This window comes from Elephas maximus, chromosome X (genome assembly GCF_024166365.1).
Source record: "Elephas maximus indicus isolate mEleMax1 chromosome X, mEleMax1 primary haplotype, whole genome shotgun sequence".
Classification (NCBI taxonomy): Eukaryota; Metazoa; Chordata; class Mammalia; order Proboscidea; family Elephantidae; genus Elephas; species Elephas maximus.
Window position 1 is genome coordinate 2,067,954 of NC_064846.1, and position 27,516 is coordinate 2,095,469.

General features: G+C 61.7%; 1 protein-coding gene across 2 annotated transcripts; it reads right to left on the reverse strand.

The window, feature by feature from the left end:
* Positions 1–807: 807 nt before the first annotated feature.
* On the reverse strand, positions 808–26,918 carry FLNA (filamin A). 2 transcript variants are annotated; one of them, XM_049871815.1, is made up of 48 exons: positions 26,797–26,918; positions 23,026–23,513; positions 20,064–20,312; positions 19,861–19,958; positions 19,631–19,778; positions 18,949–19,067; positions 18,784–18,861; positions 18,534–18,696; positions 18,247–18,447; positions 17,544–17,681; positions 17,341–17,464; positions 16,983–17,119; positions 16,665–16,858; positions 16,461–16,574; positions 16,214–16,357; positions 14,813–14,936; positions 14,562–14,722; positions 14,384–14,474; positions 14,126–14,295; positions 13,803–13,920; positions 13,409–13,671; positions 12,633–13,230; positions 12,359–12,532; positions 12,116–12,278; positions 11,874–12,034; positions 11,622–11,792; positions 11,119–11,242; positions 10,873–11,029; positions 10,221–10,410; positions 10,038–10,061; positions 7,833–8,080; positions 7,627–7,722; positions 7,395–7,497; positions 7,161–7,301; positions 6,924–7,052; positions 5,677–5,850; positions 5,402–5,563; positions 5,105–5,308; positions 4,870–5,022; positions 4,657–4,779; positions 4,257–4,523; positions 4,017–4,154; positions 3,729–3,844; positions 3,045–3,177; positions 2,173–2,349; positions 1,842–2,060; positions 1,555–1,758; positions 808–1,229 (listed from the first exon to the last, which is right to left on the reverse strand). In XM_049871815.1, exons 2-48 carry the CDS (start codon positions 23,396–23,398, stop codon positions 1,042–1,044), a joined length of 7,944 nt encoding a protein of 2,647 aa, XP_049727772.1. In that variant the 5' UTR covers positions 23,399–23,513; positions 26,797–26,918; the 3' UTR covers positions 808–1,041. The 2 variants fall into 2 exon arrangements, with proteins under 2 accessions (XP_049727772.1, XP_049727773.1); XM_049871816.1 differs by lacking the exon at positions 10,038–10,061.
* Between the last annotated feature and the right edge of the window lie 598 nt (positions 26,919–27,516).

Genomic DNA, 27,516 nt, shown 5'->3' on the forward strand with positions numbered 1-27,516 from the left:
CCGAGGGCGTTTCCGGGAGGGGCGTGGCCAGCGAGTCCTCAGCCCTCCAGGTGAGGGGAACCCTGGGCGCAGCTGCGTTGCGTCCACTCCCTGGGTTCCTGGAGGGCTGGGCATTGCTTGGCAGTGATGAGGCGGCTGTACAGCCGCAACGGGGACAATCAAGTGCCACGCAGGGTCAGCACTGGGAGCCTGGGACTTGGACGGGCAGCTTGGTTTGGTCGTTAAGGTGGTGTAAGTGCCACTGGGCGGAGACAGTGTAGAGGGGAGGGCACAGGTGCAGATGGCCGGCCTATGTAGGGAGAGCAGCCTGGGCAAGGACACCTGGGGTGGGGCTGTCCTGTGAGATGCCGGCCCATGACAATCCATTATCCACGGGACAATCCATTATCCGGGAGAATGGTGGCACATTGGAGATACCCAGAAGACAACCAGGCCTGCTTTGGTTTCAAACGACTGCTTAGAAGGCCTCAATGATCTGGTCACCTCCCTTGAACCTCCTCGGCCTAATTATGGGTCCTCCAGCCCAGCACATTGCCTCCTGCTGCCTGCCCACAGCCTAGCCTTCCTCAGGACACAGTCAGCTCTCAGAGACAACTCATGAACACCAGGCCCTGCTCTGGAAGCACCGCCCCGCCATGTGGGTCTGAAACCAGAGAGGAAGGGAGGAGGTGAGTGTAGAGTCTGGAACTCCCAGAGGGTGGGGGAGGGGGAGCAGGAGCCCTGGGTAACACTCAGGGCCCCAGCCAGGTTGGTTTAGACCTAGTCCCCCCCCCCGCCCCCACCAAGAAAGCTACGGCCACCACAGGAGAACAGAAGCATAACTTTATTCCTCTTGGCAGGGTAGAGAACTGGGAGGGGGGGGTGCACAGGACCCTCCACTCCTCACAGGACCAAAGACAGGCAGGACACCAAATGGCTCCCTCTTCTCCTTTTTCCAAGTGAAAGCTGCAAGGCCACAGGTGGGGGAGGCGGGTGAGAGCAGCGCAGGATGGGCCGGGGGGCTGGCTAGGGTTTGGCACAGGAATGGAAGGGCATCTGGGCTCAGGGCACTGTGACACGGTAGGGGCTGCCTGGGATGTGCTCGTCAGCCCACTTGACTACCAGCGTGTACTCCCCCTTGTCCTTAAGCAGGTAGGAGACGCTGTAGAGCCGGCTGCCCACATGCTTCACCAGGATCTCCTCGCAGGGTGTCCTCGGGCCATGAACACCCACCAGCAGCATGTTGTTGCCTGCAGAAGGTGGGGGCCTCAGTCCCAGGCCCTGACCCGCTCCTCCCATTCCTATCTGCCCCCTCCCCCAGAACAGAGGATGTCCCTTCCTGAGGAGTGGCCCGGGCCACAGTACCCTCTGACCCCAGTTCCTCAGAGGGCTGGGCTCCAAAAGGCACTGTACCAAGTAGTGGAGATGGCAGGGAGGCCCACAAGGGAGGTGACCCTAGGAAGGGATGGTTATGGCCCCAAGAGGCAGTCCCCACCCCACGCCTCCCAGGTTTCCATCTTGTCTTATGCCTGGCCCTTTCCTTCCAAAAGGTTGGCGCCGGCCGGGGCTGCCCACCTGCTTTGCTGCAGTCCACTGTGAAGCTGCTCTTCTGGCCTGCATAGGCCTTGCTTAGCCCCAGGCCCTTGGCCACCACCTTGCTGGCATCTGCTGGACCTGGACCTGAGGCCCCGTGCTGGGGGGCACTGGCAGCCTTGGTCAGGGAGTCCACGAATACCGATGAGGTCTCGTGGAGGCTGTGGTTGCTTACCAGGCGGGGGCCTGCAGAGCAGAGTGCGTTGGGCTGAGGGGAGACTTGAGGGCCAGGCATTGGGTGGGCACCCATAGTCTGGCAATAGGCTCACCTGTGACTTTGGCCTTGAAAGGGCTGCCTCCAATGTGGTAGGGGCCGCCATACTTTATAGAGATGAGGTAGCTGCCAGGTGCCATGGGTGTGTAGGTGACGCGGTAGCCCTCGGGGCACTCCTGGCAATCCATCTTCACCTTGGAGGGGCCATCGATGGTCACCGACAGGGCACCCGCTCCTGCGTTGCTTGTGTTCACGATAAATTCAGCTGGGCTCCCTGGGGATAAAGGGGGTCCAGGCAGGGCCCACATCGTGACCTTGCAGCAGGGCTCAGCTACAGGCCCATCACCTCCATGTGCCTCCTGTTGTCACCATGGAGCAGCACCTACCTGTGACACCGCCTTCCAGGCCTGCTCCATAGGCTGACACCAGGCCCGGGTCCCCTCCATGCCCAGGCTCCCCGACTCGGATCTTGAAAGGGCTTCCAGGGATGTGGGTGCCGTTGAACTTGACATCAATCAGGTAGACACCATTCTCCCGAGGGATAAAGCGCACGGCATACTTATCTGAGGAGCAGAAGGGCGTGGCTGTGGCTGGGGTTCCGTCTCTTCTTACCCACAGACACCATCTCCCCTGGGAGCAGCCTGGTCTACCCCGTCTCCTCACCCGCCAGTGCAAACCCAGCAGCCCCACTGCGGCCCCTCTGCTTTGCCCAGGTGCCATGCTGGGCACCCTCACCCCATTCCCTGGCCCAGACTTCCTGAAGGCTGAAGGGCAGAAGCATTAAACACTCCAGCAGCCTGCCAATATGACTTGGCTGGACTGAATCTTTACAAGCAACACCCACCGCGTCCCCCCCGCCCCGCCCCACAACCTACTCAGGAAGGTTACCATGAGCGCCACACTCCTTGCGTGTTTACTGGGGTTCAGAGGCAGACATGTGGGAACTTGCTCCATGCCACGGTGCTAGGGAAGGGCAGGGCCTGCCAGCTGGCTCCTCCCACCCCCCTGGGCTGCCCCTGGCCTGTCTGCAAGCCCCTGCTTACAGGGCGCAGCAGCCCTGTGCCTAGACCTCTGCAGCAGGCCCTCTCCTTCCTAGGGGCTCAGCTGGTGAGGGGGACAGCTGCCTGGTGGAGGGGCTGAGGCATTGGGGTTGGCTGCTTACAGAATCTGTAGCCTCCTTTCGCACTGAGGGGAGGCCCGCTGGCCCCAGTGGGGCCAGGGCAGATGGCTGGGTGGCCGGGCAGGGACAGGGCCTCACCTTGGTCGATCTCGGTGACATAGCACTCCTCCAGGGCTCCCGAGGGGCTGTGCACCTTGGCATCGATTGCCCCCTTAGCCCCATTCAGGCTGACTGCAAAAGAGGCTGGCTGGTTGACCTTTAGCCCTGACTCCTGGAAGCACAGCAGATGTGGTTAGACGTGGGACCAGGGCGAGGGAAGAAAGCCCCAGAAAGCAGGAGGCCCACGGGCCGCACTTACCCATCTGGTGTCCAACTTGGTTTAAAGAGGGAGAGCCATTGAGTTGAGAGGGGCAGGAAGCCACAGGCACACGCCCGCTGCCCACCCAGACCCCCCACCTGCCACACCAGGCACACGCTCTGCAGTCATACACCCCTGAGGCTGCCGAAAGGGAGGGTGACCCTGCCCTGCGGCAGCACCCACCCTAGCAGGCTCTCCCTCTTTAGACCTCAGCCCTGGTGCTCAAAGGGCACGGGCTTCTGTTCAAAGCCTTTAGACCTGAGGCACGAGAAAAACCCCATGCGGTAGGCAGGGGTGGGTCCTGCCACCCCCAGGCGTGGGCTGAACCCAACCAGAGCAGAGGCTGCGTGGGGCACCTGAGCCGGGGCCAAGGGCCGGCCCTGCGCAACACCTCTGGTCTGGCTGGGCCAGGCCTCGCTGGGTGGCAGGGGCCCCAGCGCTGGCGGTTTCTCTCAGTGCCTCACCTGAAGACTAGAAACAGTAAGGCGGCGGGCGTCACCAGACGGAGAGGCCACAGGCACCACAAAGGGGCTGTCAGGGATGTGCTCCTCATTGAACTTGACCGAGACCTCGTAGTCACCTGGGCAGAGAGAGAGAGCAGGAGGCTGGGCTGGGCTGGGCTGGGAGACCCCATGTCTGCAGTGTTCAGGCTCCACCTCCCAGCAACAGCCTGGGCAGAGCTGGGAGCTCAGGTGGAGAGCGGGCCCACCAGCACCCATGCCAAGACCCAACCTCCTTGGTCCCTCCAGTACCTGGCTCCTGGACTATGTAGGCCACACCACAGGAGCCGTCCTTGCGGTCCTCAAAGGAGATCTCAGCCTTGCTGGGGCCTTCGACAGCGATGGCCAGGCCCCCGGCCCCAGCCTCCCTGGTCCAGATGCTAAACTCAGCTGCAGGAGGCCACATGTGCTCAGGAGGCCTGCTCCTGGCCTCAGCCGTTGTTCCTCCCTCCATACCCACCCAAGGCCCACTCAGGGGACCCAGCAGCCTACCTGGCACTCCAGCTTCGGCCCTCTCCAGGCCAGGGCCCCCGGCGCGGACCTTATGGGCACCCCCTTCCCCTAGGGGCCCCACGGTGAACTGGAAAGGGCTTCCAGGCACGTGCTGGCCCTTGTACTTGACGCTGACCGTGTGGGTGCCCATCTCGGCGGGCACAAAACGGATGCAGTAGGTGTGGTTCTCCCCTTCCACGATCTCAGCCTCGTGGCTCTTGCCGGATGGGCTGGTCACCTGGGCTGTCATGTCCTGTATGCTAATTTCTGTGGCGGGGGGGATACTAGTGAGGGCGTGACCAAGGCTTTGCCCCTCTGCTTGGTGCCAAATGAGGCTAATGCCCAACAGTCTGAAGCTCCCTCAGCCCTGAGACCACCCTTAGCTCCCAGAGGCCCCTACCAGGGATCTTCAGGCTAAGGTCACAGTGGCTGCCAACGTTGGCCACTGAAGGGGCCCGTCGCCTCCGAGTGATGCTCTCTTTTACACGTCCCTCACCTGTCACCTTCACAGAGAAGGGGCTTCCTGTAGGAAGAGAGCACAGTCACCCCTGCACAGGTTACACGCCTGCAGGTGGCTCCGGGGGCAAGGAGGGCGCGCCCGTGCCCCACTCACCAGGCACGTGTTGGTCAGCAAACTTGATATTGATGATATAGTTGCCAGGCTCCGTGGGGCAGTAGGTGACCCTGCACGTGCCGTCTTCCAGGTCCTCGGTGTTGATGTCTACTTTGCTGGGGCCCTCAATGGACAGGCTGAGGCCCCCATAGCCTACAGGATGGACAGCCCTGAGCCAGGGGCTGACCACAGTGCTCTGCACCCCCTCAGATGGCAGGCCACTGCCACTGCCTACCTGCATCCCGTGTGTCGATGATAAACTCGGCAGGCTCAAAGGTGTGGCCCTCATGGAGGCCCTGGCCTGAGACCCGCACGCGGCTGGCATCTCCAATCTCCGACTGGCTGATCACCACCGGGATGGGGCTGCTGGCCACGTGCTGCCCATTCTTCTTCACGTGCACCAGGTGCTCCCCGGTCTCCTTGGGCACGAATGAGATCCCTGGGCACAGCCGGGAAAGGAGAGGCCCATCAGGCTCCCTCCTTTTGCAGGAAGCCCCCAGGCCCGCTGCTGGAGGGCCAGCACTCTCCTTACCCACGTGGCCGTTGCGCAGCCGCTTGAGGAGACAGGGCTCCTCCCGGCCCGAGGGTGGGACCACAGTGGCTGTCAGCAGGCTGAGGTCTGTCTCTGAGATGTTGATGGGGATGTCGGCGGCCGAGCCCACCTTCAGGTGGGACATGCGCATGGAGTCATCACCTGGGCAGGGGCAGGCGGGCAGCCATCACTGCAAGTTCAACCACAGAGGAGGCCCATGCCTGCCCCCTGCCTCATCCCTCCTGATTCCCTTGCTCCTCCCTGGTGCAACGTACCTGTGACCCTGGCAGTGAAGGGGCTGCCTGGGACGTGCTGCTCGTTGTACTTGACCAGAATGCTGTAGTCGCCGGGCAGCACAGGCAGGTAGGAAACGCTGCATGTCCCATCCTGGTTGTCAGTGCAGCTGATCTCAGCTTTCGACGGGCCCTCAATGGCCAGGGACAGGCCTCCTGGAGAGAGGTTGAGTGAGAGGGGCCCCGACTGCCAAGCAGGGGCCAGGGCGCAACTCCATTTAGGGGGGTCTCCACTTAGGGAGGTCTCTGGGTGATGCTAAAAGTTTTCACTCGACTACTAACCAAAAGCTTAGTGGTTCGAATCCACCCAGCAATGATAACCTACTTTCATAAGACTACAGCCAAGAACTAATGGATCACACCTACCACAGCCTCCACCAGACTGAGTCCAATAAAACTAGATGGTGCCCGGCTACCACCACTGACTGCTCTGACAGGGATCGCAATACGGGGTCCCTGAAGACTGTACTGGAGAAAAACGTAGAACAAAATTCTAACTCACAAAAAGAAAGACCAGACTTGCTGGTCTGACAGAGACTGGAGAAACCGAGAGTATGGCCCCCGGACACCCTTTCAGCTCAGTAATGAAGTCACTCCTGAGGTTCACCCTTCAGCCAAAGATAAGACAGGCCCATAAAAAAACGAGACTAAAGGGGCACACCAGCCTTGGGGCAAGGACGAGAAGGCAGGAGGGGGCAGGAAAGCTGGTAACGGAGTACCCAGGGTTGAGAAGAAGGGAGAGTGCTGACATGTCACGGCGTTGTTAAGCAGTGTTATACAATAATGTGTGTGCTAACTGTTTGATGAGAAACTAGTTTGTTCTGTAAACCTTCGCCTAAAGTTCAATTAAAAAAAAAAATCACAGCCGAGAAAACCGTGTGAGCAGTTCTACTCTGACACACACGACACTGCCGCGAGTCAGGATCGACTCTACAGTAATAGGTTTGGTTTTTTGTTTCCGTTCATGGAGGATCTCCGTTTATGGAATATCTCTGTTTAAGGGGGTGGTCTCCATTTAAAGAGGGTCTCTACTGAGGGTCTGTCTCCATTTAGAGAGGGTCTCTATTTAGGCAAGGCTTCCAGATTTAGGTAAGGTCTCTATTTAGAGAGGGTCTCCCCTTAGGGCATGTCTTCTGTGTCCAGCTCTCAGCCAGTTGAGGGCATCTTGGGGCACAAAAGATGGCAGGTAAGGGGTTCATGCATAGGTCAAGACTAGGGCTGCTGCTCACCCTCGCCTGCATCCTTGGTGTTGACAGTGAAGGTGGCAGGCTTGTTGACCACACCATGGGTAAGGCCAGGCCCATAGGCGGTGACGTGGCCACAGTTGACGTAATCCACATAGAACTGGAGGGGGCTTCCTGAGACAGGGAGACGGGTGTGTGGGTCTCCAGTCCCCTGCCCCTGGCTCCTCCCACCCCCGTGGGACATCAGGGAGCTGATGTGAGGGGGGGTGGCAGGCAGCCCACCTGGGATGTGCATGTTGTCATAGCGGATGTCCATCTCATGCAGGCCGGCCTCACTGGGGGCGTAGCGCACGGTCACAGTGCCGTCCTTGTTGTCAGTGATGGCAGGCTGGGCCACCTTGCCCGAGGGCATCCGTACCTCCCCTGTGGGCAGCAGCAGGGGTGGGATCGGGGCAGCCTGTTGGGGCACGCCCTTGCCCCAGCGGCTGCCCTGCTCCTTCCTTCACCCTCACTCACCGGTAATCTCGCCCTTCTTGATGGTGAAGGGGATAACGAGGTCAAAGGGCCGCAGGCTGGTCACATCCAGCCCATTGACTCCCACCAGGGGCCTCTCTGGGGCCTGCAGTGGAGACAGAGGCCAGGTGAGGGGCTGCAGGAGGGTCTGGGGATCCCTCAGGATACCCGACCACCCCTACCCCCGTGTATCCCCTGGGCTGAGGTGGGCACAACGGAAGGAGGCAATGCATACCCAGGACTGCTGGCCACCCTGGGCATAGGTGTACGGCGGGGCCAGCTGCTGCGGCCGCAATGGTGGCTGTGCAGTGGGCTGGTCACCAGCCAGAGCCTGTGGGGCAAAGCATGAGAGCTGGTGACTTGCTGTCCTGAGGGGCATGAGGGGAGCAGGCCAGGCCCTGCCCAGAACCCCCACTGCCCGCTGCCCAGCCTGCTCCTCACCGTCACTTGGAAGGGGCTGTTGGGGACATGCTCGCCACCAAAGCGCACGCAGATGACGTATTTGCCGGGCTGTGGAGCCGTGTAGAAGATGTCGAATGTGCCATCCTCATTCTCCACCACATCTACGTCCACCTCCGAGCCGTCTGGCGTGCACACCGTGCAGGTCACCTTGCCTTTGCCCGCTGCCTTCGTGTCCACCGTGATCACTGTCTCCTCCCCAATCTGGATAGTGGGGCCGATGCCAGCACCTGGTGGGGCAGGGTATGCCCCCAAGGGGAGGCCAGCGGTGAGCTGGATGCCCCAGCTTCTCCCCATGCCACCCAAGCACGGCCAGGCCCTCCGCCCTCAGCCCTCCAAGCTGGGGACAGTGAGTGGCTTCTCAGAAGGCAGGAAACGTTCTCCTGAGCCACCTCCGGCCAAGGAGACTTTCTTAGGATGAGCATTGTCCCTGAGGGGAGAGGCCTGAGAGGTGGCACCCAGGTGCCAGGGAGGAAGGAGGAAGGGCATGGAGGCCCATACCGCCACTGCTGCTGTTGCAGGCAAACTGCCCCTCCTGCTACCTTGGCCCAGACAGCGCCATGGAGCAGCTGCCGACCACCTCAGCCCCGCGCCCCAGCCCCAGCCCCGTGTGCGGACGGAGTGAGCACTGCGGCAGCGTGGGGCTGTGACACGCCCCCCCAGGCCTGAAGGTGAAATTGGAGTTTCCTGACGACTGAGAACACTTGCTCAACCAGAAAGGGTCACAGCGGGAGAGGCAGCCCAGCACAGCCAGCCAAGACAAGGAGCAGGGGAGCAGCAGGGAAGCGGTGGGGTTAGCACCAAAGAGCGCAGCGCAACAGGCTTGGAGGAGCAGCGTTGACACCCAGGGACAGGACGCCCAAGCTACAGCCAGGGCAGAGCAGCCAAGGACAGGGGAGGGACAGTGACGTTATGAACTGGGCCTGGCTGTGGAAGCTCCAGGGGCCTCCCTGAAGTGGAGAAAGGCATCTGCCCTCCTCGCCATTGGCTGAGGGCTCCCACTGCACTGGGCACCACGTTGGCCACTCGCTTCCACCTCCCAGGCCACTCTCCTAACTCTGATTTGGTCGCCAGCTGCCCACTCTGTGCTGGGCCCACTCCAGGAAGGCCTCATCCCACACCTATTCTCCCGCGGCTCAGTCTCCATCTATGTAGTGGCTCCAGCCCGGACCTCATGGTTGCCCTAGCCCCAGCCCCCAGCCCCAGACAGCATTGGCCAGTTTGTCCTCCAAGTTCAAGCCCATGGCCACTGGCCTAGTCCATCTATCTACTTGAATGCTAGCTATATCAGCCCTGTCAGCCTCCCTGCCCCCATCCTTCACACAGCAGATGGGTAAATTGAGGTCACTTCTTCAGGCTAAGCCTCGACCCTGCCCCTGGCCCCCAAGGCCTGCGGGTCTGGCCCTAGCTCCCCTGCCCCACTGCCCTGCACACACACCTGTCATTCCCAGGCCCCAAGGCCTGCTCTACAAACCCGAGCCGCCTTCTAACTCAGCCCCCTCATGTCCTCCTCTCCAGCCTGCAGCCTTTGGAGACCTTGCCCCAGCTCTATCAGTGACTCTGATGTGGCTCTGGCCAGTAAACCTCCCGGCCTAGCTGGGAATAGTCTGAATAACGTCACTGCTGGGACTGGAAGGGGAGAAAGGGCAAGTGGCAGGAGGGCCCCCGCCATGCTGCCCGCTCAAGCACTGAGGGCAGTTCTATGGCACTACAGCCCCCACCCCCTGCTCATGCACAGCTGCGGAGCTGGGGGGGATCTGCGGATCTGGCCAGGGCTCCCTCAGCCCACGCAGGAGCCCTGGAGGCCAACCAAGTAGGAAGCGAGGAGGAAGGGCCTGCTGCCCACTCCCAAGTGCTTCCCTGGGGTGCCAAGATCCCCAGACCCCAAAGCTCCTGGGAGGGGGGTGCCCTCACGATGCACCTCACCCCAAAAGCTCCCGGCTGCAACCCAAGTCCTCAGATGGGGATGCAGAGGCCCAGAGAGGGGCAAGGCCCGAGCAGCTCATGCTCAGCTCCAGAAGCCTCCCTGGGCCCTAGCCCGGCGGCCCAGGGCGCCGCCTTTGCACCCCCTCCCACATCCCTACCAAGAGCTGCAGCTGGAACTGTCTGGGAACAGCACAGAATAGGAAAGGAAGCCGCCCCTCTGGGCAGGAGGGGCATGGGGAGTGGCCCCAGCAAGCAGCTTACCTAGCCCGTGACCTCCGATTGACACTGAGGTGAGAGGGCAGAGAGCAAGGAGAAAGGTCAAGTGAGTCACTCAAGGGGGCAGCCCCCAACTCCCACACGCCGCCCCAAGCAGCGAGCCCTTGCACACAGGCACACCCAAGCCCCGTGCCGAGCGCCGCGGCGGCCCACGGGGGCCTCGCTCACCTGTGACAGTGCACTTGCTGGCATCGCCTGTGGGCACGGCCCGGACACGGTACGGGGAGAAAGGAATCTCATCACCACCATATTTGATGAGGATGGTGTAGCGACCAGTCACATCAGGCACGTAGGCCACTGTGTATGTGCCGTCCTGGTTGTCTTGGATGTGCGTCTTCTTGGCCTTGCCCTCAGGGTCCTGCCAGAACACAGCACAGGGGCGGGGGTTGGCCCAAGCCCTGGGGGGCTGTGGCCCAGACAGGGCCTGCTCCAGCCCCACCTCAGGCCCTAGGAGGAGCCGCCTGTAGGCTCTGAAGGCTCGGACTTCCCGCCTGCCCCTGTCAGAAAATTTCTGATTGTTACAGGCGGGCAAATCGAGGCTCAAAGGGCTCTCGTAGCTCACACAAGGTCACATGGGGAAGTCACCACCTGTCACCATTTCTCAGGGGAGTCACAGCCTCAGAGAACAGGTGCAGCTCCTACCAGGAGATATGAGCCCCAAGTGGGCCAGAACTGTCCTGCCCCAGGCTTACCAAGCAGGCCTCGCCCACCTGCCCACCCCCCACTCAACATAGCCTGGGCTATCCCCAAGGTGCCTGGCTGGGTCACCCAGCACGGGGCTAGGCTGCAGCCCAGACAGCAGGCGCAGGGGCTGGCTCACCGTGATCTGCACAGCCAGCAACCCTTCCCCGGCGTCCTTGGCATCGATGGTGAACTCCACAGGCAGGCTGGCTGGCACGCCAGTGGTGTTGAGCCCCGGACCACTGGCCTTCACCTTGCTGGCATCATGTGTAGGCAGCACTTTGACCTTAAAGGGGCTGTTGGACCGGGGTGTTAGCAGCAGTCAGAGGGGCTTCCTGACACCCAGCTAGGACCCTCCCTGCAGGCAGAGGGCCTAGCCTCTTACCTCCGAGGCACTTCTTCGTCCCCATAGAGAACAGAGATGCTGTAGGGCCCCTCACGGCTTGGCACGTAGTTGACAGTCTGGGTGCCATCAGCATTGTCCACCACGTCCACTGGCTCCACCAGGCCTGGCCCCAGTCCCAGAGCACAGGGCCTCAGCTGGGCCCCAGTGGGCCCTCCACCCCTACCCTAGCCCACAGGGCTTAGTCAAGCACCCTGCACCCCCCAGCCCTTAACCTGCCTGGTCCCTTACCTGGTCCTTTATCTTAGGAATGGTCCCCAAGCCCCTGGTGTCTAATCTAGGTGCCCATCTTAGACCCTCTCCCTGCCTCTAGCCTGCTCCGCTGCCTAAGGGCTAAATCTTATCCCCCTCCCTCTTCATATACCTCAGCTCTGGTTCCCCCTTCCCACTGCCCCGCCTCCCTGGGATGTGGGCCTCCACGTGCTAGGTTGCCTCGCCTGGCTTCCTCAGCAAGAACCCATTCCTCCCAGGTGGTGAGCACTCACCTTTGGGCCCTTGCACTTTGACCTGGAGTGGGGCCACGCCCGCCTTGCTGGTGTCCACCTGGAAGGACTGAGGGAGGTTGGCACGGACCATGCCTGGGCTTAGGCCCGGCCCTGAGCACTTCACCTTGGACGCATCCGTCACGTCATGCACAGGGACCTTGAAGGGACTGCCTGTGGGCCAGAGGGGCAGCGGCAACATGAGATGAGGCTGATGGGGGTGACCCAGCCTGGCCCTGCGGCCCCGCCCCTCACCTGGCACTTGGTGGCCGCCATAGGTGACGTTGAGGCTGTAGGTGCCAGCCTCATAGGGGATGTACTCGACTGAGCAGCTGCCATCCTTGTTGTCCATGCAGGACATCTTGGCCTCGGAGGGGCCCTCGACAGCCAGGCCCAGGCCCCCTGTGCCTGCTCCCCTGGGCCCAAACACACGTGGTCATTCCCTGGAGGTCCTGAGGCCACCCGTCCCACTGCCCAGGCTGGCTCCATTCCCTCACCTGGTCTCCACGGTGAACTTGTTGGGCTTATTGGTGGTGCCACTTTGGATGCCTGGCCCATGGACTCGCACTCGAGAGGGGTCACAGCCTTCAGTCACGGGCACCTGGAAGGGGCTGCTGGGCACAGGGCTGCCATCGTAGGTCACGTCCACAGAGTGCAGGCCTGCAGGCAGGCTACTGGTCAGGAGGTGCTGGAACGTCTGCTCACCCACCCGCCTGCGGTCCTGGGGGTGTGGCACTCACCCTCCTCATAAGGCGTGTACTCCACTTTGTACGTGCCGTCGCCGCAGTCCTGAACGTAAGTCTCTGTGAGGTTCCCTGAGGGGTTGGCGACTCGGGCCTTGACATGTGGCCCTCCAGTCTGGGTCAGAGCCCGGGCATCCACGCTGAACTCAGTGGTGGCCTCACGGAAAACACCTGCAGGGGCCATGGGGTGGGAGGTATGGGGTTCTGGGGCCACAGACAGTGCCTTTGAGAAGCTGGCTCCTCCCCACTGGTCCCCGGGAGGGCCCCTCACCTTGGCCCTCAACACCAGGCCCGTAACACTGCACACCGGACGTGTCCACAGCAGGCTCCACCTGCAGCTTGCTGGGGAAGTTGGGCACTGGCTGGCCGCCATACTTGATAGTGACAGTGTAGGCGCCAGGGCAGAGCGGGATGTAGGTGATGGTGTGTGTGCCATCGCCGTGGTCCTGGATATACACCTCGGCCGGCAGCCCTGCCTCGGAGCAGATCTCGATGGTCAGCTCTGCACTGCCCGCGCTTGAGCAGTCCACATGGAACTGGCCCACTTCGCCAGCTGTGGCCCGCTCCAGCCCAGGGCCCGAGCACTTGACCTTGGATGCGTCAAAGCAGGGCACCACATGGGCCTTGAACGGGGAGCCAGGGATGTGAGTGTCAGCAAAGAGGATGTTGATGTTGTAGTCACCAGGCTCAGTGGGCACATAGGACACAGAGCACGTGCCATCCCCGTTGTCCAGGCACTCAAGCTGGGCCTCGCAGGGGCCCTCCACTGTCAGGCCCAGGCCACCCGTGCCTGCTCCCTTGGTGTCGATGGTGAAGCGGGCAGGGGAGCCTGCATTGCCCCCCTGTAGCCCAGGCCCAAAGGCCTTAACCTGCGGGCAGGCAGGAGGGAGAGAGAAGGTCAGGAGCTGAGGCCAGACCTCTTCCCTGACCTCAGCCCTCAGTCTGACCCAGGCACAAGCAGGCCAGGCCAGTGGTCAAAGAACCAGAAGGAAAAAGGATGAGGGTGGGTGTAGAGACAACAGGGTTCCCCCCACCAGGCCCGATTACCTTGCTGGGCTTGGTAGGGGACACAGCCTCCAGCGGGAAGGGGCTACCAGGCACAGGCACCCCATCATAGGTCACCTCCACCTCATATGACCCCTCCTCACGGGGCACAAACCGCACCACGCTGTTGTCAGCCCCTAGGCCGGGCTCCACCTTGCAAGGCACCACGGTGCCCGAGGGGCCCATGATCTTGGATGCCACTTTGCCTTGGCCGCCAGCCCCCTTTGACTTGACCGTGAACTCCTGGTCTTTTCCGACGTCCACCTCTGTTGCAACAACAAAAAGATGAAGGGAGGGAGGGAGAAAAATGTGAAACCGGGTTCAGGTCACCCCTGGGGCCAGACTTAGCTGTGGGGGTGTCCTCAGAAAGCCCCAGCCTCCACCACCAATAACTTACTCTCTCCCAGGCCGGACACCTTGATCTTGCTGAGATCCAGGCTAGGAGATACCCCCACAGAGAAGGGGCTTTTGGGGATGGGATCCCCTCCATATGTAACATTGATGCCCACTGGGCCCTGGGAAGGTGCAGAAAGGAAGAGGCTGTGTGACTTGGCCCCCAGCAGAAGTCAGACAAGAAAAGCTGGGAAGTGCTCAGGAGTGGGGAGCCAGGCAGGTCCTAGCCCCACCCACTCCACCAAGTGCTCCGGGGCCAGGCCGCCAGGCTGCCAGGCCACCAGGCGGGTAGAGCGGGCGGGGCAGCCTCAGGGCCAAGACAGCTACCTGCTGTACAGGCGTGTACTTGACCGTGTAGGTGTTGTCATGGTGATCGACAATGTCCACGTCCCGTGCCGCATCCCCCTTGGCCACGCCTGAGAACTGGACATCCAATTTGCCTTTGCCAGCGGCTTTGGTATTGACCGTGAAGTGGGTGGGTTTGCCAAGCTCAACACCTGAGGAGACACAGCAACCATGTAGAGGCACCTCAGCCCGTACCCCTGGGACCCTGACCTCCCCTGGCGGGGGGGGGGGCATGCTCACCTGTTCGACTGAGGCCAGGACCCTCTGCCTTCACCTTGCTGGCATCATGGGAGGGTTCCACCTTGACCCTGATGGGGCTGGTGGGGGTGGCCTGCAGGAGCAGGAGTGGGGGCAGGGTGAGAAGGGAGCAGACCTACACACCCAGGAGGCTTGGAGGGCTGAGCCTGGCAGCACCTACCTGGTCAGCAAAGAGGACCATGATGGTGTAGCTGCCAGCCCCGCGGGGCGTGTACTTGACCGTGAAGGTGTCATTGTCATTGCGGATGATGTCAAAGTCAATGTCAGCTTCGGCTGGGCCCACCACACCAGGGGCACACTTGATGCCAATGCTGACGTCTCCTGTGGTGGGCGAGGGGGTAGAGGCTGGGTCATAGGGAGCTAACCCCCAACAGTCCACCTGCCCACCCCCCTGCCCACAGCCTGCTGTACCCTGGCCCGCCTCCGTGCAGTCCACAGTGAAGTAGGTGGGCTCATGCGCCTTGAGCCCTGTTTTGGCCACTCCTGGTCCGTAGACCTTCACCTTGTTTGGGTGGCTGCCAGCTCCCACGTTCACCTGCAGGGCACAGGGGCACGGACATGACCAACCTGGAGGAGCAGAAGGGGCTCCCCCTCTACTGGGGACAGCTGCTGTGCAGGGCAGCCTGGTAGCTGCTCAAAATCGAACAGAGACCGAAGCCTAACCCTTAAAACTATAAAACTCTTAGAAGAAAATCCAAAACCCAGTTGCCACGGAGTCATCTCTAACTCCTGGCGACCCCGCGTGTGTCAGAGTAGAACTATACTCCACAAGATTTTCAATGGCTGAGTTTTCAGAAGTACAATGTCAGGCCTTTCTTCCACAGCACTTCTGGGTGGACTTGAACTGCCAACCTTTTAGTTAGCAGCCAAACATTTTAACTATTTGCACCATCCAGGGACTCCCTTAGAAGAAAAAGGGAAAACAGTAAGTGTTGGTGAGGCTGCGGAGAAAGTGCATTGCCGGGGGGAGAATGTAAAATGGTGCAGCTGCTGCGGGCAACAGTCTGGCAGTCCCTCAAAAAGTCGATCGTAGAGCTACCATGTGACCCGGCAATTCCACTCCTAGCTACACGTGTAAGAGCATTTAAGGCAGACATTCAAACAAATACTTGAACAAACATGTTCATAGCAGCTCTGTTCATAAGCGCTCAAAAGTAAAAGCAACTCATGCCCATCAACAGATAAATCAATAAATACAACATGGCCTTATTCACACAACGGAATATCATTCGGCCATAAAGAGAGAAGTTCTGATACAAGCTACGACACGGATGAGCCTTGAAAACCTTACGCTGAGTGAAACAAGCCCGACACAAAAGCACAAATGCTGCATGACTGACCCACTTACGTGGAATATCTAAAAGCGGGAAAGGCGTACAGACAAAAGGCAGATTAGGGGCTGCCAGGAGCGGGGGGAGGGGAATGGGAAGTGACTGCTGATGTGTACAAGGCTTCTGGAACTGACTTTGGCAATGGTTACACAACTTTGTGAATATGCTAAAAACACATTAAAGGAAACCCTGGTGGCGTAGTGGTTAAGTGCTATGGCTGCTAACCGAAAAGATCGGCAGTTCGAATCCACCAGGCGCTCCTTGGAAACCCTATAGGGCAGTTCTACTCTGTCCTACAGGGTTGCTATGAGTCAGAATTGATTCAACAGCAACAGGTTTGATATATATTATATGAGTGAATTATAAGCTACGAAAATTATATCTCAGTAAGCACTAATAAAAAAAAAAACAAGAAAGCAGGGAACCCTGGGGGACTGGCTAAAGGCTTGTTCAAGGCTCCTCAAGAGGCGAGGCAGCTCACCCGGAAGGGGCTGCTGGGGATGCTGACACCCCCCCAGGACACCATGGCCGTGTGCTTCACGGGCTTCCTGGGCACGTAGGAGCAGCTGTAGGTGCCATTGCCATTGTCCTTGACCACCGCCTCCACAGGGCAGCCCTCATTGTCCTGGTAAAGGAGAGAAGGGGCAAGGAGCAGCCCAGCTTGTCAGTACCCCAGGACTGGGGCGTCTGGGCCCCCATCCCTGTGCACCCCCAGGAGGGCTCCTTACCTGCACTTGGACCCTCAGGGGGGCCTTCCCCCCGAGCTTGGCATCCACTGTGAACTCAGCTGGCTTATTGACTGCCACGCCCGTCTTCTCCAGCCCAGGCCCTCGGGCCTTCACCTAACAGGGACCAGCGAGAGGTCAGGGGCCAGGGACGGACGCAGAGTGACCTGGCTGGCAGGGGTGGGCGGGACAGCCCTGCACACTTACTCTGTCCGGGTGGAAGTCCTGGGGGGCCTCGCGGATGTCCGCCATGAAGGGGCTGAGGCGGATATCCTCGCTGTTACACAGCACGTGCACTGCGTACTCGCCAGCCTCCTGGGGCCAGTAGCGCACATCACAGGAGCCATCGCCCTTGTCGTCACACTCAATCTTGGCTTGGGATGGGCCTTCCACCGAGAAGCCTGCCGAAGGCCCCCAGTCCCATTAGGGCCCAGAGCCGCAGGGCAGGCAGGCAGTCCTTAAACCTCTTGGAGCCTCTGAGCAAGCCCTGCCCCACTCGCCTGCCCACTGCAGCCCCCAGCTCACCCAAGGTGCCCACGTCATCCCCGATGGCCTCCACCACGAAGTCCGCTGACTTGCCCACGACGCCTCCTTCCAGCCCAGGGCCCCAGGCTCGCACCTTCTGGTTGCCACACTCAGTGCCCACCTTCACCTCGAAAGGGCTGGAAGGGGAGAGCCACATGGCTAGATGTGCCACCCTGGAAGGCAGGCAGCCTGGGCAGGTGCCAGAGCCACCCTCCTGTCCAGAAGGCTCTGGGCAGGGCAGGGCAAGCCTGTCTTGTCTTTATCACTCAGATAGGAAAATGGGAGAGGAGGTGGGCTTGCCCAGGGCCATTGGAGGGCATATGGCTAAACAGGGAGAAGACACTGCTGAGTCTCTCACCTGCGTGCAATGTTCTGGCCGCCCCATGTGATGGTGACTGTGTACGTGCCAGGGACCATGGGGTAATATTCAAAGCCATAGGTGCCATCGCCCAAGTCCTTCTGCTTCACCCGCTCCTCACCCTCTGTGGGAAAACGAGAAGACTGAGACCGAGCTCCATCCAGGGGGCTGTGGCCACCCACACCCGGCCTACCCCTACTTACTAGGGCCCTTGACGGTGACCTTCAGCTCCCCACTGCCTGCGCCCTTCGTGTGCACCTTGAAGTCGGCTGTCTCCTTCACCCGCACGCCCTTGGGCTGCAGGCCCCGCCCAACGGCCCGGCAGGCGCTGGGGTTACAGGCTGTGGGCAGAGGGACCAGATGAGCCATTGGGCAGCTGGGCTGAGCCCCACTCCAGGGCCCCCCCAGGGGCAGGGGCAAGAATCGGAGCACTCTTCAGTGCTTGGCCTGATAAACAGGTACAGGATGCACAAGAAAGAACCGGAATGCACTGGGACGCTGGGCCCTGCTACCCAGGCCAGGATGGGACAGGCCTCCTTCCCCTGCTCCACGCCAGCCCACAAGCCCCCAGCCCGGCACCCCACACCAAGGAAGACAGATTCAAGTACCGTTGACCTGCAGGCAGAGCAGAGAACAGCAAGTCTCCAGACAGCTGGAACGAGCTCGTCCAAAGGTGAAAGCATGGAGAGGAAAGAGACAGAGCGCCAACGGGGCGAGAGGAGGAAGACAGGGACCCAGCAGGTAGGAGGAAGAGAAGGTGTGCCCAGACAGTGGAAGCACAGGAGGTGATGGGCTGAGGGCAATGGTGCCACCAAGGAAGGGGCTGCAGCCTGTAGGGTTCGACTTGGCCCTTGTCCTGCCACAGGACACCCAGGGTGGCAGCTGGGGAGGCTGGGGGCAGCCTACCTTGGCCAACTGTGACTGTGTAGGGACTGCGAGGAATAGGCACACCAGCGAAGGTGACGTGGACTGTGTGGACACCCTCCATGATGGGTTGGTAGCTGCAGCGATATGTGCTGTCTCCCCGGGCCTCCAGCTGAGGCTCCACCGTCCCCTTCTGCCCAGCAGGGTCCTGGATGACAACCTCCACCTCACCCGTGCCTGCTCCTGTCATGAGTTGCCGGGTCAGCCATGGGGCCACCTGGCTTCTCCGGGCCCACCATGGCTGCCCCGACCCTTGGCAGCCTACTCACCTGCTGTGAAGATCTCAAAATAGGTGGTCTTGTTGGCAATGTTGCCGCTGGGCTCCAGGCCAGGGCCCTGGGCGGTCACTTTGCTTGCGTCACCCTGTGACTTGTCCACATACACCTCGAAGGGGCTCTTGGCAATGTGCTGTCCGGCAAAGAGCACCGTGACCTGTTCCCAGGAGGGGCAGGCCATGAGGACGAGGTCAGGGCCCCCTGCCACTGCTCCCCCCCACCTCCCTGTGGGCTGAGGGCTCACCTTGTGGGTCCCTGTCACCTCGGGGACATACCAGACAGAGAAGGTCCGGTTCTTATCATTGTTGGCAGTCACTTTTGCCTGTGGGGGGAACCCATGAACCTCTGCAACGAGCTGCCCAGCCCAGTGGACCCCACAGTACCCTCCCCTGCCTGCTGGTGTCCCTACCTCCTCCTGGTGTCCAGCTGGGTCCTCCACATACACCAGGACCTCACCCTGGCCGGCACTGCGGGTCTCCACGGTGAACTCGGCACGCTTCTTCACCATATTGCCCGTGGGCTCAATGCCTGTGGGGAAGGGAGGAAGCCACAGAGCCAGCTGTGCCGGCGGTCACGTCCCTGCACCCCTCAGCCATGGAGAACCAGGAGCACATCCTCCCTTCTCTTTCCCTCTTTGCAAGCCCAATACCATACACTGCCGGCTCCTAGCCAGGCACATTCTGAACAGGGCAAGTTCGTTTAGTGCAAACCCCAGTGCGCAAAGCATGGCTGCAGGACCCAGCTGTGCTCTTGTTGCTGGGGCAGGCCTGTGCCTGTTTTCTGGAACACCTGGGTTTGACACTCCAGTTGCCTAACCTTTTGCCTCGGTCCCTGATCCTTTGTGATTCCCAGTGTCCCTGTAGCATCCCTGCTGTCTGGACCTTGCTCGTCAGCACTGACTGTAGAACTTGCTGGGTCCTTCCTCTAAAGCACTTTTCCTTGCATGCTCTTGTCTGACCAAATCGCCAGCTTGACCAGCCACAACTGGCTCCTCAGTGACAAGACACCACATGAGTGAATCTCCTCCAGGCTTCCCAGCTTAGAGAATGCTGGACCGCAGGGAAGCCCCTGGCGAAGCCAAGCCCACTTACCTGGCCCATAGGCGCGGGCCTTCTTTGGGTTCAGTTTGGGTCGCAGGGGCGCCCCTGGCTTCAGCTTGGCCTTGGGAAACTGTGACAGGTAGGTCATAACAGAGTGCTCATCTACATTGGGGTCCACAATCTCTTCAGGGGTGATCACCTGTCACAGGCAGGAGACAGGAGTCATTGAGCCCCGGAGCCTCTGCCCACTGCAGCTTGACCTTGCCCAGGCTGGCACATACCTGAGGGATGCCCAGCCAGTCGTCAGCCTGCTGCATGGCCTCTCGCGCATTGTTCACGGGCTTGCTGGCATCCCAGGAGTCCCAGTCAGGACACAGGCCTGCAGGGGGGAGAGAGCTGTGAGCCCGAGGGCCTCAGGACCTCGCAGAGCCATCCCCCTGCCCTGCCCACAGTGGGCACTGCGTCAGGCCCTGCCCCGTCTCACCCGGGGCACAGCTATCAACCAGGGCACCCAGGGCGCGGCCGCTCTGCCAGTCCCGACTGAAGTTGGTGATGGGCAGCTGCGGCAGCTTGTTCTGGATCCAGCCCAGGAGCCTCTGCTTGGGTGTCTGCTTTTTGGCCTCCTCATCCTCCTCCTCATCCCACATGGGCATGGAGATGGAGTAGTGCAGGATCAGGGTCCAGATGAGGCCCAGGATCAGCTTGAGGTTCCCGTCCACGATGGCTTTACTGTCTGTGAGGGACAGGAATGACAGCCCCAGGCAAGTGGGTCAGGGGCTGGTAGCTCATGGAGCTTTCAGGGACCAGGGAGGAGGGAAAGCCCCCCAGCCAGGGCGATGGGGCATGGACTGGGCTCTGTCTGCCCAGAGCCTGCAGATGTGCAGGGGGGTTAAGAAGTGAATGGGGGCCTTAGAGACATGATGACAATACCGTGCAATCACAGGGCCATGGGGGCCAGAGAAAGGACATGCTGGGCCCATGGACAGGGCCAAGGAGGGCCTCCACAGGGTCCAGAGAGGACGGCTCTGGAGGGTGACTGGGTGAATGCTATGCAGCTGCCCACCCAGGGCCCTCGCCCATCCCTGGGGGCCTGTGGGGCTGGGTGGTAGCAGAGCCCAGAAGCCGGGCACTTGACCGCATGCTGATGGGAGGGGTGGGAACGGTGCCTGGGAAGGGGAAGGCTGGGCGGGTGCTTGGGAAATACCACTGTTGCCCTGGGGTGGGGCTGGGGCTCGGGGCAGGGGAAGCGGAGGTGTTGGGCAAGGACCCCTTGGGTGCAGGGGTGCGGGGGCCCCCACCCACCGCAGAGCTGAGCTGACAGGAGGCACTGCAGGCTGGGGCAGGGGAGGGGCCTTGAGCATGGAGGAACCAGCGGGTGGGCGGCCTGGGCCTGACTCACTGGGGCCCAGTCAGGGCCTGCTGGGGTGACTGATACACATGAGGATTCCAGAGGCCTCCCTTGCCCCAGCTGGAGGAGGGGAGGGCCCAGTGAGCTCAGGGACCAGGATGGGGGGGGTCTCTGCTTGGGCGGCCAGCAGAGGCAATGGGTGTGGCTCCCTGGATCCCGCTGCCTCAGCAGAGCTCAGCTCAGCTGTGCCGGCCTGCCCACCCCCCTCCCACCTAACGGGTCACTGGGCTGTGGGAGGCCGCCCTGCTCACCACAGGGGAAGTGGTTAGGGCGCTGCCTCCTCCACCCTGGGTGGGCACCCTTCACCCCTGTCACCAAGGCAACCCCTCAGCCCCACCCAGGAGAGAGAGGAGCTCTCCAGGGGTTGGGCTGTGACCCAATGAACTTCTTAAGAGCTCATCTTTGGAATCCCCTCTGGAATCTAAGGGCCTATAATCAGAGAAATTACGGGTCTCATGAGTCAGCTGGAGGGAGTGAGGCAAGGTGAGGTGAGAAGGGGGTGGACCCCAGCAGAAGAGCCACTGATGGGCCACACGGGCAGTGCTTTGAGGACCAGCTGGGCAGCTCAGTGAATCTGCCCTAGGGCTTGTCCTTTCCCTGCCCCGGTCACTGCCTTTAAACTGCCACAGGTGGCTGGCAGTAGGGTGGTCCAGGCCAGGGGTGTCCTAGCAAGGCCCAAAGAAGACCAAGGGCACATAGCCAGGCCAGGCCCCTGTCCTGGTGGGTAGGGTAGGGTAGGGTAGGGTAGGGTAGGGTAGGGTAGGGTAGGGTAGGGTAGGGTAGGGCCCACCCCCTGGTCCATATTAGGCCAGTCTCTACTGTCCCGTTTCCCCTGGCCAAGGAGGGAGGGAAGAAGGGCCCTGGGCTGGGAAGAATGCCTCCTCGGATGGCCCCGCCCCATCCCACCCCCTTTTCCCCAGCCCCCGCCCTCCCCTAATCACTGCTGCTTTCCAACATTTTTTTGCCTTATATGGCAAAGCTCTGGGAACCAGGCCTGCTCCAGCCAGCTCACAAGAGGGAGGAGGGGGAGGGAGTAGAGAGGAGACCCCCCCCCAGAGAGCTGGGGTGTGGCCCGCCAGCCTCCCCACATCCGGTTGCCCCCCCCAGGACTCAGAGATGACTCAGCTTGGCTACACTGAGGCTGGGACTGGGGGGTGGGCCTCATCTTGTCTGGCACTCGTTGGAAATAGCTGCCACCCTTGGGACCTGCCCTCTGTGTGGCTGGGGCACCTGAGTCCCAGTTCAGCAGGGTCTTGGCTCAGCATGAGCCATGCTGGGCAGCAGGAAGAACTGCGAAGCCCTTCACTTCTCAAGGAAGGAAACTTCATCCTTTCTCCTCTTCCCATCCCGCCAATGGCCAGACACAGTGCCTGTTCTCCTGTGGCCTCCCATCTTGAGAAGGGCCGAAGATGCTACAGTTGGCCTGGTCAGGGCCAACCTTTCCAGCTCAGTGACAGGAACACTGGCTGGCACTCAGCCCAGCGCTGAGGGTCGAGCCCCTCCCAAACAACTCCTGCCTTCTGGATGCAGAGCCCATGGCCTCCACGAAAGCAAGTTTTGACCAAGATGGTGCCAAAGTAGACCAGAGGCCCAGACACATTGCTGGAGCCCCTTGGCTAGCTCTGGATCTCTTTGGCCCCCATGTTCCCTGGGCGCGACTTCAACTGGGGGTTGGAGTTATGTCCAAGGGCGTGGGGGGGGGAGGACTAACTTCTAGGGCCAGAAAAACAGCGAGCCCCAAACAATGGGTTTCGGAAGCACGGACTCCTGTAGGCCAGGGGGCCCCTCCGCGCTGCTCCAGGGACTGGGGATGGGGGGGCAACCCACGTCCGCCGACCCGGGCTCTCTCCCTCCGCGGCGCGCGGCAGCGGGCGCGGCCTGCGGAGGATGTGAGCTCAGCCTGGGCGCAAGCCAGCAGGGCGGCGCGGGCGGGGCGCGTAGCGGTCCGCGGCCGCCGCGCCTTTGTTCTGAGGCCCGCGCGGGCTGGCCGGGGCCGGCAAGGCGTGGGGCGGTCCGGGGGCGCGCGCGGAGCCCTCACCAATGGACACGAGCTTGATGCTCTCGCGGTCCAGGAACTCGAGCGCCACCGACACGTTCTCGAGCTGCATCTGGCGGAAGGTGGGCCGCTGGTTGTGCTTGCGGTGCATCTTCTTCTGGCTGAGCACCTCGAGCAGCGCGATGAGCCGCAGCCCATCGCTCAGGTCCGTCTGCAGGTTGGCTATGCGCTTGCTCACGCACTTGAGGTGCTCGTTGCACCAGCGCGTGAACGTGTTCTGTTGGATCTTCTTCCACGGCGCGTCCTCCGCCAGGTCCTTCTCGGTGGCCGGCATCTCGGAGTCCCGACTGTCAGCGCCGCCTCCCAGAGCCGCGACCGCCGCGCTCTGGCCCGCCCGGGCGTGCGAGCTACTCATTTTGAGGCGCGAGGAGCCGGGGGGCGGTGCTGCAGCCTCGGCGAGGGGACGGCCCTTTAATTAAAGTTGCAGGCACCCAGGAGCGCGCAGGCCGAGGCCGACAGCAGAGGCTGGGCTGCGGAGAGAGCGAGCCCTTTAAAAGCGGGTGGTGGGCGGGACCGGGGGGGTGGAGCTTTGACGGGGCGGGGACGCGGGGCGGGGCTTCCCGGGCCGCGCCCGTCCCGCCCCGCCCGTCGGGATGCCCACCCCCGTGGCCCTTAACCTGCCGGTCTCCTCGGCAGCAGCCGTGGGACCCCCTGGGCCCATGGGAGGGTCGCAGGGCCGGACAGACGGAGGATGCGCCCTGGCCCCGCGGCCTGGCGCTCGCGCTCAGGGAAACACGCTCGGGGCCCCAGGGCGAGGAAAGGCTGAGCAGCGTTGGGCACGGAATGGCTGGGCCTCTGCATCCACGGCAAACAAGGGACTTTCCTTCCTGGCCCCCGGGGATGGGGTGGCGCGAGTTCCCGCAGTCACGTGGGGCTTAGGCACCTGGGTTCCCCGCCCGGGTCCCTGCCTCCCCGGGTCTCTGCACCCCTCCGCGGCAGAGGCGGATTAACCAGTAAGCAAGGTAAGCACGGGCTTAATTGTGTTTACTTACTAAACTGTAGTGCACAATTTCACAATATGCGAAAAACAAGTGAAATTCTGCACCACGGATTAGTAAGTAAGCACAAGTAAACCTGTGCGTACCTTGCTTATGGGGTAACCTGCTCCCAGGCTTAAGGCCTGGGTGCCCAGTAAAAGGCCTAGTCTGCCCAGCAGACACTCCAGCAGCATCTGCCGGAGCCGGGGCGGGGCGGGGGGAGCTGGGGCCAGGCTCTCTTCAAGCCCTCTGCGTGGAGAACACGAGGGAGTCACGGCTGGTCGGCGGCCCAGCCCACAGGCCAGCCACCTCCCAGGCCCCTGTCCCCGCTGGCCTGGCGAGTCTGCCGGCCCCTGGCCTCTGCACCTGTGCTGCCCGCTGCCCACGGCCCTCTGCCTGCCTTCCTGCCCGCCCGAGGAGGAAATGGGGCATTGGGCCAGGAGGGCAGTGGCAGGCGCTCCAGGAGTTCCCAGCCAACCCTGTAAGGGGCCAGGAGTGCCAATGAGCGCTGGCAAAGGACAAGGCGTGATGCGAGTGGGGACAGTGAGCCAGCCCACCGCACCACACCACCCACCTGGGGGACCAGATGGGGAGGAGGGGGAGGTTTGCTCTCCTGGTGGAATGACCCCTGAGCTGAGTGCCCCCCAGGAGGGATGGGGGTAGCCTTCCAGAACCAGAGGGGCCTGCTGGGGGAGGGGAGCCTCAAAGAAGACTTGGCAGGCTGTAAGCACTGGGGTGTGAGCGGCTTTGGGCAGTGTGGCACTGCAGGGGTGGCCAAAGGAGAGGGAAGCCAGGGCAAATGTGGGGGCTGAGGAGGGCCTGCCGAGGTGCTGGGACTATGGCCCAAGGGCAGTGGGGAGTTCTTTTCTGGCTGATAACTCTGGAGACTGTGGGGAGGCCCTGGGAAGACAGGGACCGGCAAAGCCCAGGGCATCCTGTGCAATCACAACACATCCCCTTCTCTTATGTATTTTTTTCCGGAAAGGCATGTCTATGGCCCTACTGCTCGATTCTTCGATGGAGGCACAGGCTAGTAGTAATTCCTTTCTCTGCTAAGACCAGTGGGAGAAGGAGGCCTGGGTCCTCCAACAAGTCATGCCCAAATATGGTTGATTCTTACTTGGCCCTGGGTGTCTGCGTGACCTGCAGTGGGGCTGGGATCTCCAGCCAGCATCTCTTCAGCCTCCCAGCATATCTCTTTCCGGTTGTCTGTCACCCCACTGAGTTTTCTCCACCAACGGTGGTGGCAGGGGGTCCAGATGGCATTTTCCAGTACTGAGGTCCACCCTCAAATGCTCTGCCCCTCTCCTGAACACTCTCAGACACCTGTAGAAAATTTCCCATCCACCGTGTCTGAGGGCTGGGGTGTAGGAGGGAGGGAAAGCTGTAAAGGGGCACCCAGATGAACCCCTCCCTGCCAGGCCACGGGTTTAGAGTCGTTCTTCTGGTCATCTTCCCCCTCCCCTGCTTCCAACTGGAAAACAGGCTCCAGGGATGGCAATCAAGAATTGATTCTGTGTCCACTAAGTGCCATCCAAAGGGACCATCTGTGTTCATTCCTTAACCTTCAAACAGAGGGCAGGGAAACTGAGTCAGAGCAACTATCCAGTGGTCAGCTTCAGCAAACAAGGGGACATAAGTTGGATGTCCTGGCTTCCAGCCCTAGGCTTTCCCTATTTGGAGAGAGGGAGGGGTGGGAGTGTAGAGGGTCCTTGCACCCAGAAGACAGAGTATCACCACCAGATGGCGCTCCATCTCAAAGCCCCCAGATCGGGCAGTCTGGGGAAGCCAAAATCCAGCTCTTTCATATTTTCCCTTATTTGGAGTAGATTCTTGGATGTTAGGCACACCCAGCCCCCACCCCAACCCTGGCCCTCAGACCCCAGGCCTGGCTCTCCAGCTATAGCCCCTAGTGCAGAGGCTGTTCAGCTGGGACGCCTATGGAGCCAGCTGGTTCTAGGCCTGTGTAGCCAGGGAGCACTGGGAGGGAGAGGAACAGCCAACTGGCACAATGAAAAGAGGCCTGGGCTGGCACAGCGAGTCTAGGTGAGGCAGGGGAAGGCGCCCATTTCCTGAGCACCCTTCTCTGTGCCCACCTTGGTTGTGCCACCCAAAGCACCACATACAAACGGGACAGTCAGCTGACTTCACCCACTTCTCCTGGCCCCAGTGGCATGGGAATCTGGGGCCAGAGCTACTCACATCCTGGCTGGCAGGGAACATCCAACTCAAAGCCAACCTGGGATGAGCCCAGCCAGTGAATCTGGCCTGGCGGTGCCTGGCCACACCCCACCACAGCTCCATAGAGCCACAGAGCGCAAAAGCCCAGGAACCAGCTTCCCATGCCCTGGCAGCTGGTGCCCTGTGGACTCGTGCCCTCCCAGCAGGCACACTAGCTACAAGGTGTCCTTCCAGGTGTCCACTCACCCTCAACCCACACAGGGTCCTACCCTCTGGGTCCTTCCTTCTCAGACAGCCTTGAAGCAGCAGTCTCATGGACACCCACGCCTGCACCCATCTCCTACCAAACGTTCAGGGACTCCCATGGCCTTGGGCTCCCAGACTCCTGACGCACACACCGGCTGGTGGGTAAACTCGGGGAAGCTGCTCCCGGGCACCACTCCTGGTGTCCTGCTGACGCACCCCAGCTCCACCTGGTCCGGGCCTGGGCGCGTGCTGGCGCCTGCGTTCTCTAAGCTTCTCCGCCCGCCTTGCCACCCTCGCCCCGGTGCAGCGCGGCGCCTGTCCGCGCGGAGCCCGGCCTCCAAGATCTTACCTGCTGTCCCAGCGGGCGGCCGGCGACCGCGGGGTGGCGCCTGGCTCGTTTTCGCGCCCGTGCCCGGCACCTCCTGGCTCCGCTGGCGTCCGCTGTGCGCCGCGCGCTTCCACGCGAATGGCCCGCTGCCGCCCGCCTTCTTGTTGGCCTCACCCCCGCCCCGCGCCCGCCCCGCGCACGGCCCGGCCCGGCCGGGCGAGAAAGCCTTAATTGGTAAAAATCGCCCAGGAATCGGGGGCGGGGGTGAGCGGCGAGCTCGAGCGCCTGGGCCGCACTGGCGACACCGCCCCCCGGGATGAGCTCACCACCCGGCGAGGGCCGCCAGCACGGGCGTGGGGGGACGTCCCGAGCTCCCGCAGGGTCGGCAGGGACCACACCGGCTTGCTGAGCTTGGGGGGGCCAAGCACTCCCCACCGGAAAAGGCCCAGCTCTGAGGCCACCTCGTCCAGGAAGTCCCCCAGAGCCATGGCCCCCTGCATGAGGCCTGCCTCTGCCCCAACCCTGGGCTGGCAAAGCAAGTCGGTTTCCGCTGCCCTGGTGGATGGGGAGGGGGGCAACAGGCAGGTGCAGGTGTTCACTGAGCACCTACTACCTGCAAGGCTCCAGTGGGGCTGGACTAGAGTGACTCTGAGGCCAGGATGAGCCTTATGAATCTGACCCCGCTGGGTGCCAGGCGTGGCCTGGAGTGGGCAGCTGAAGCATATTGGATTCTGAAGACTT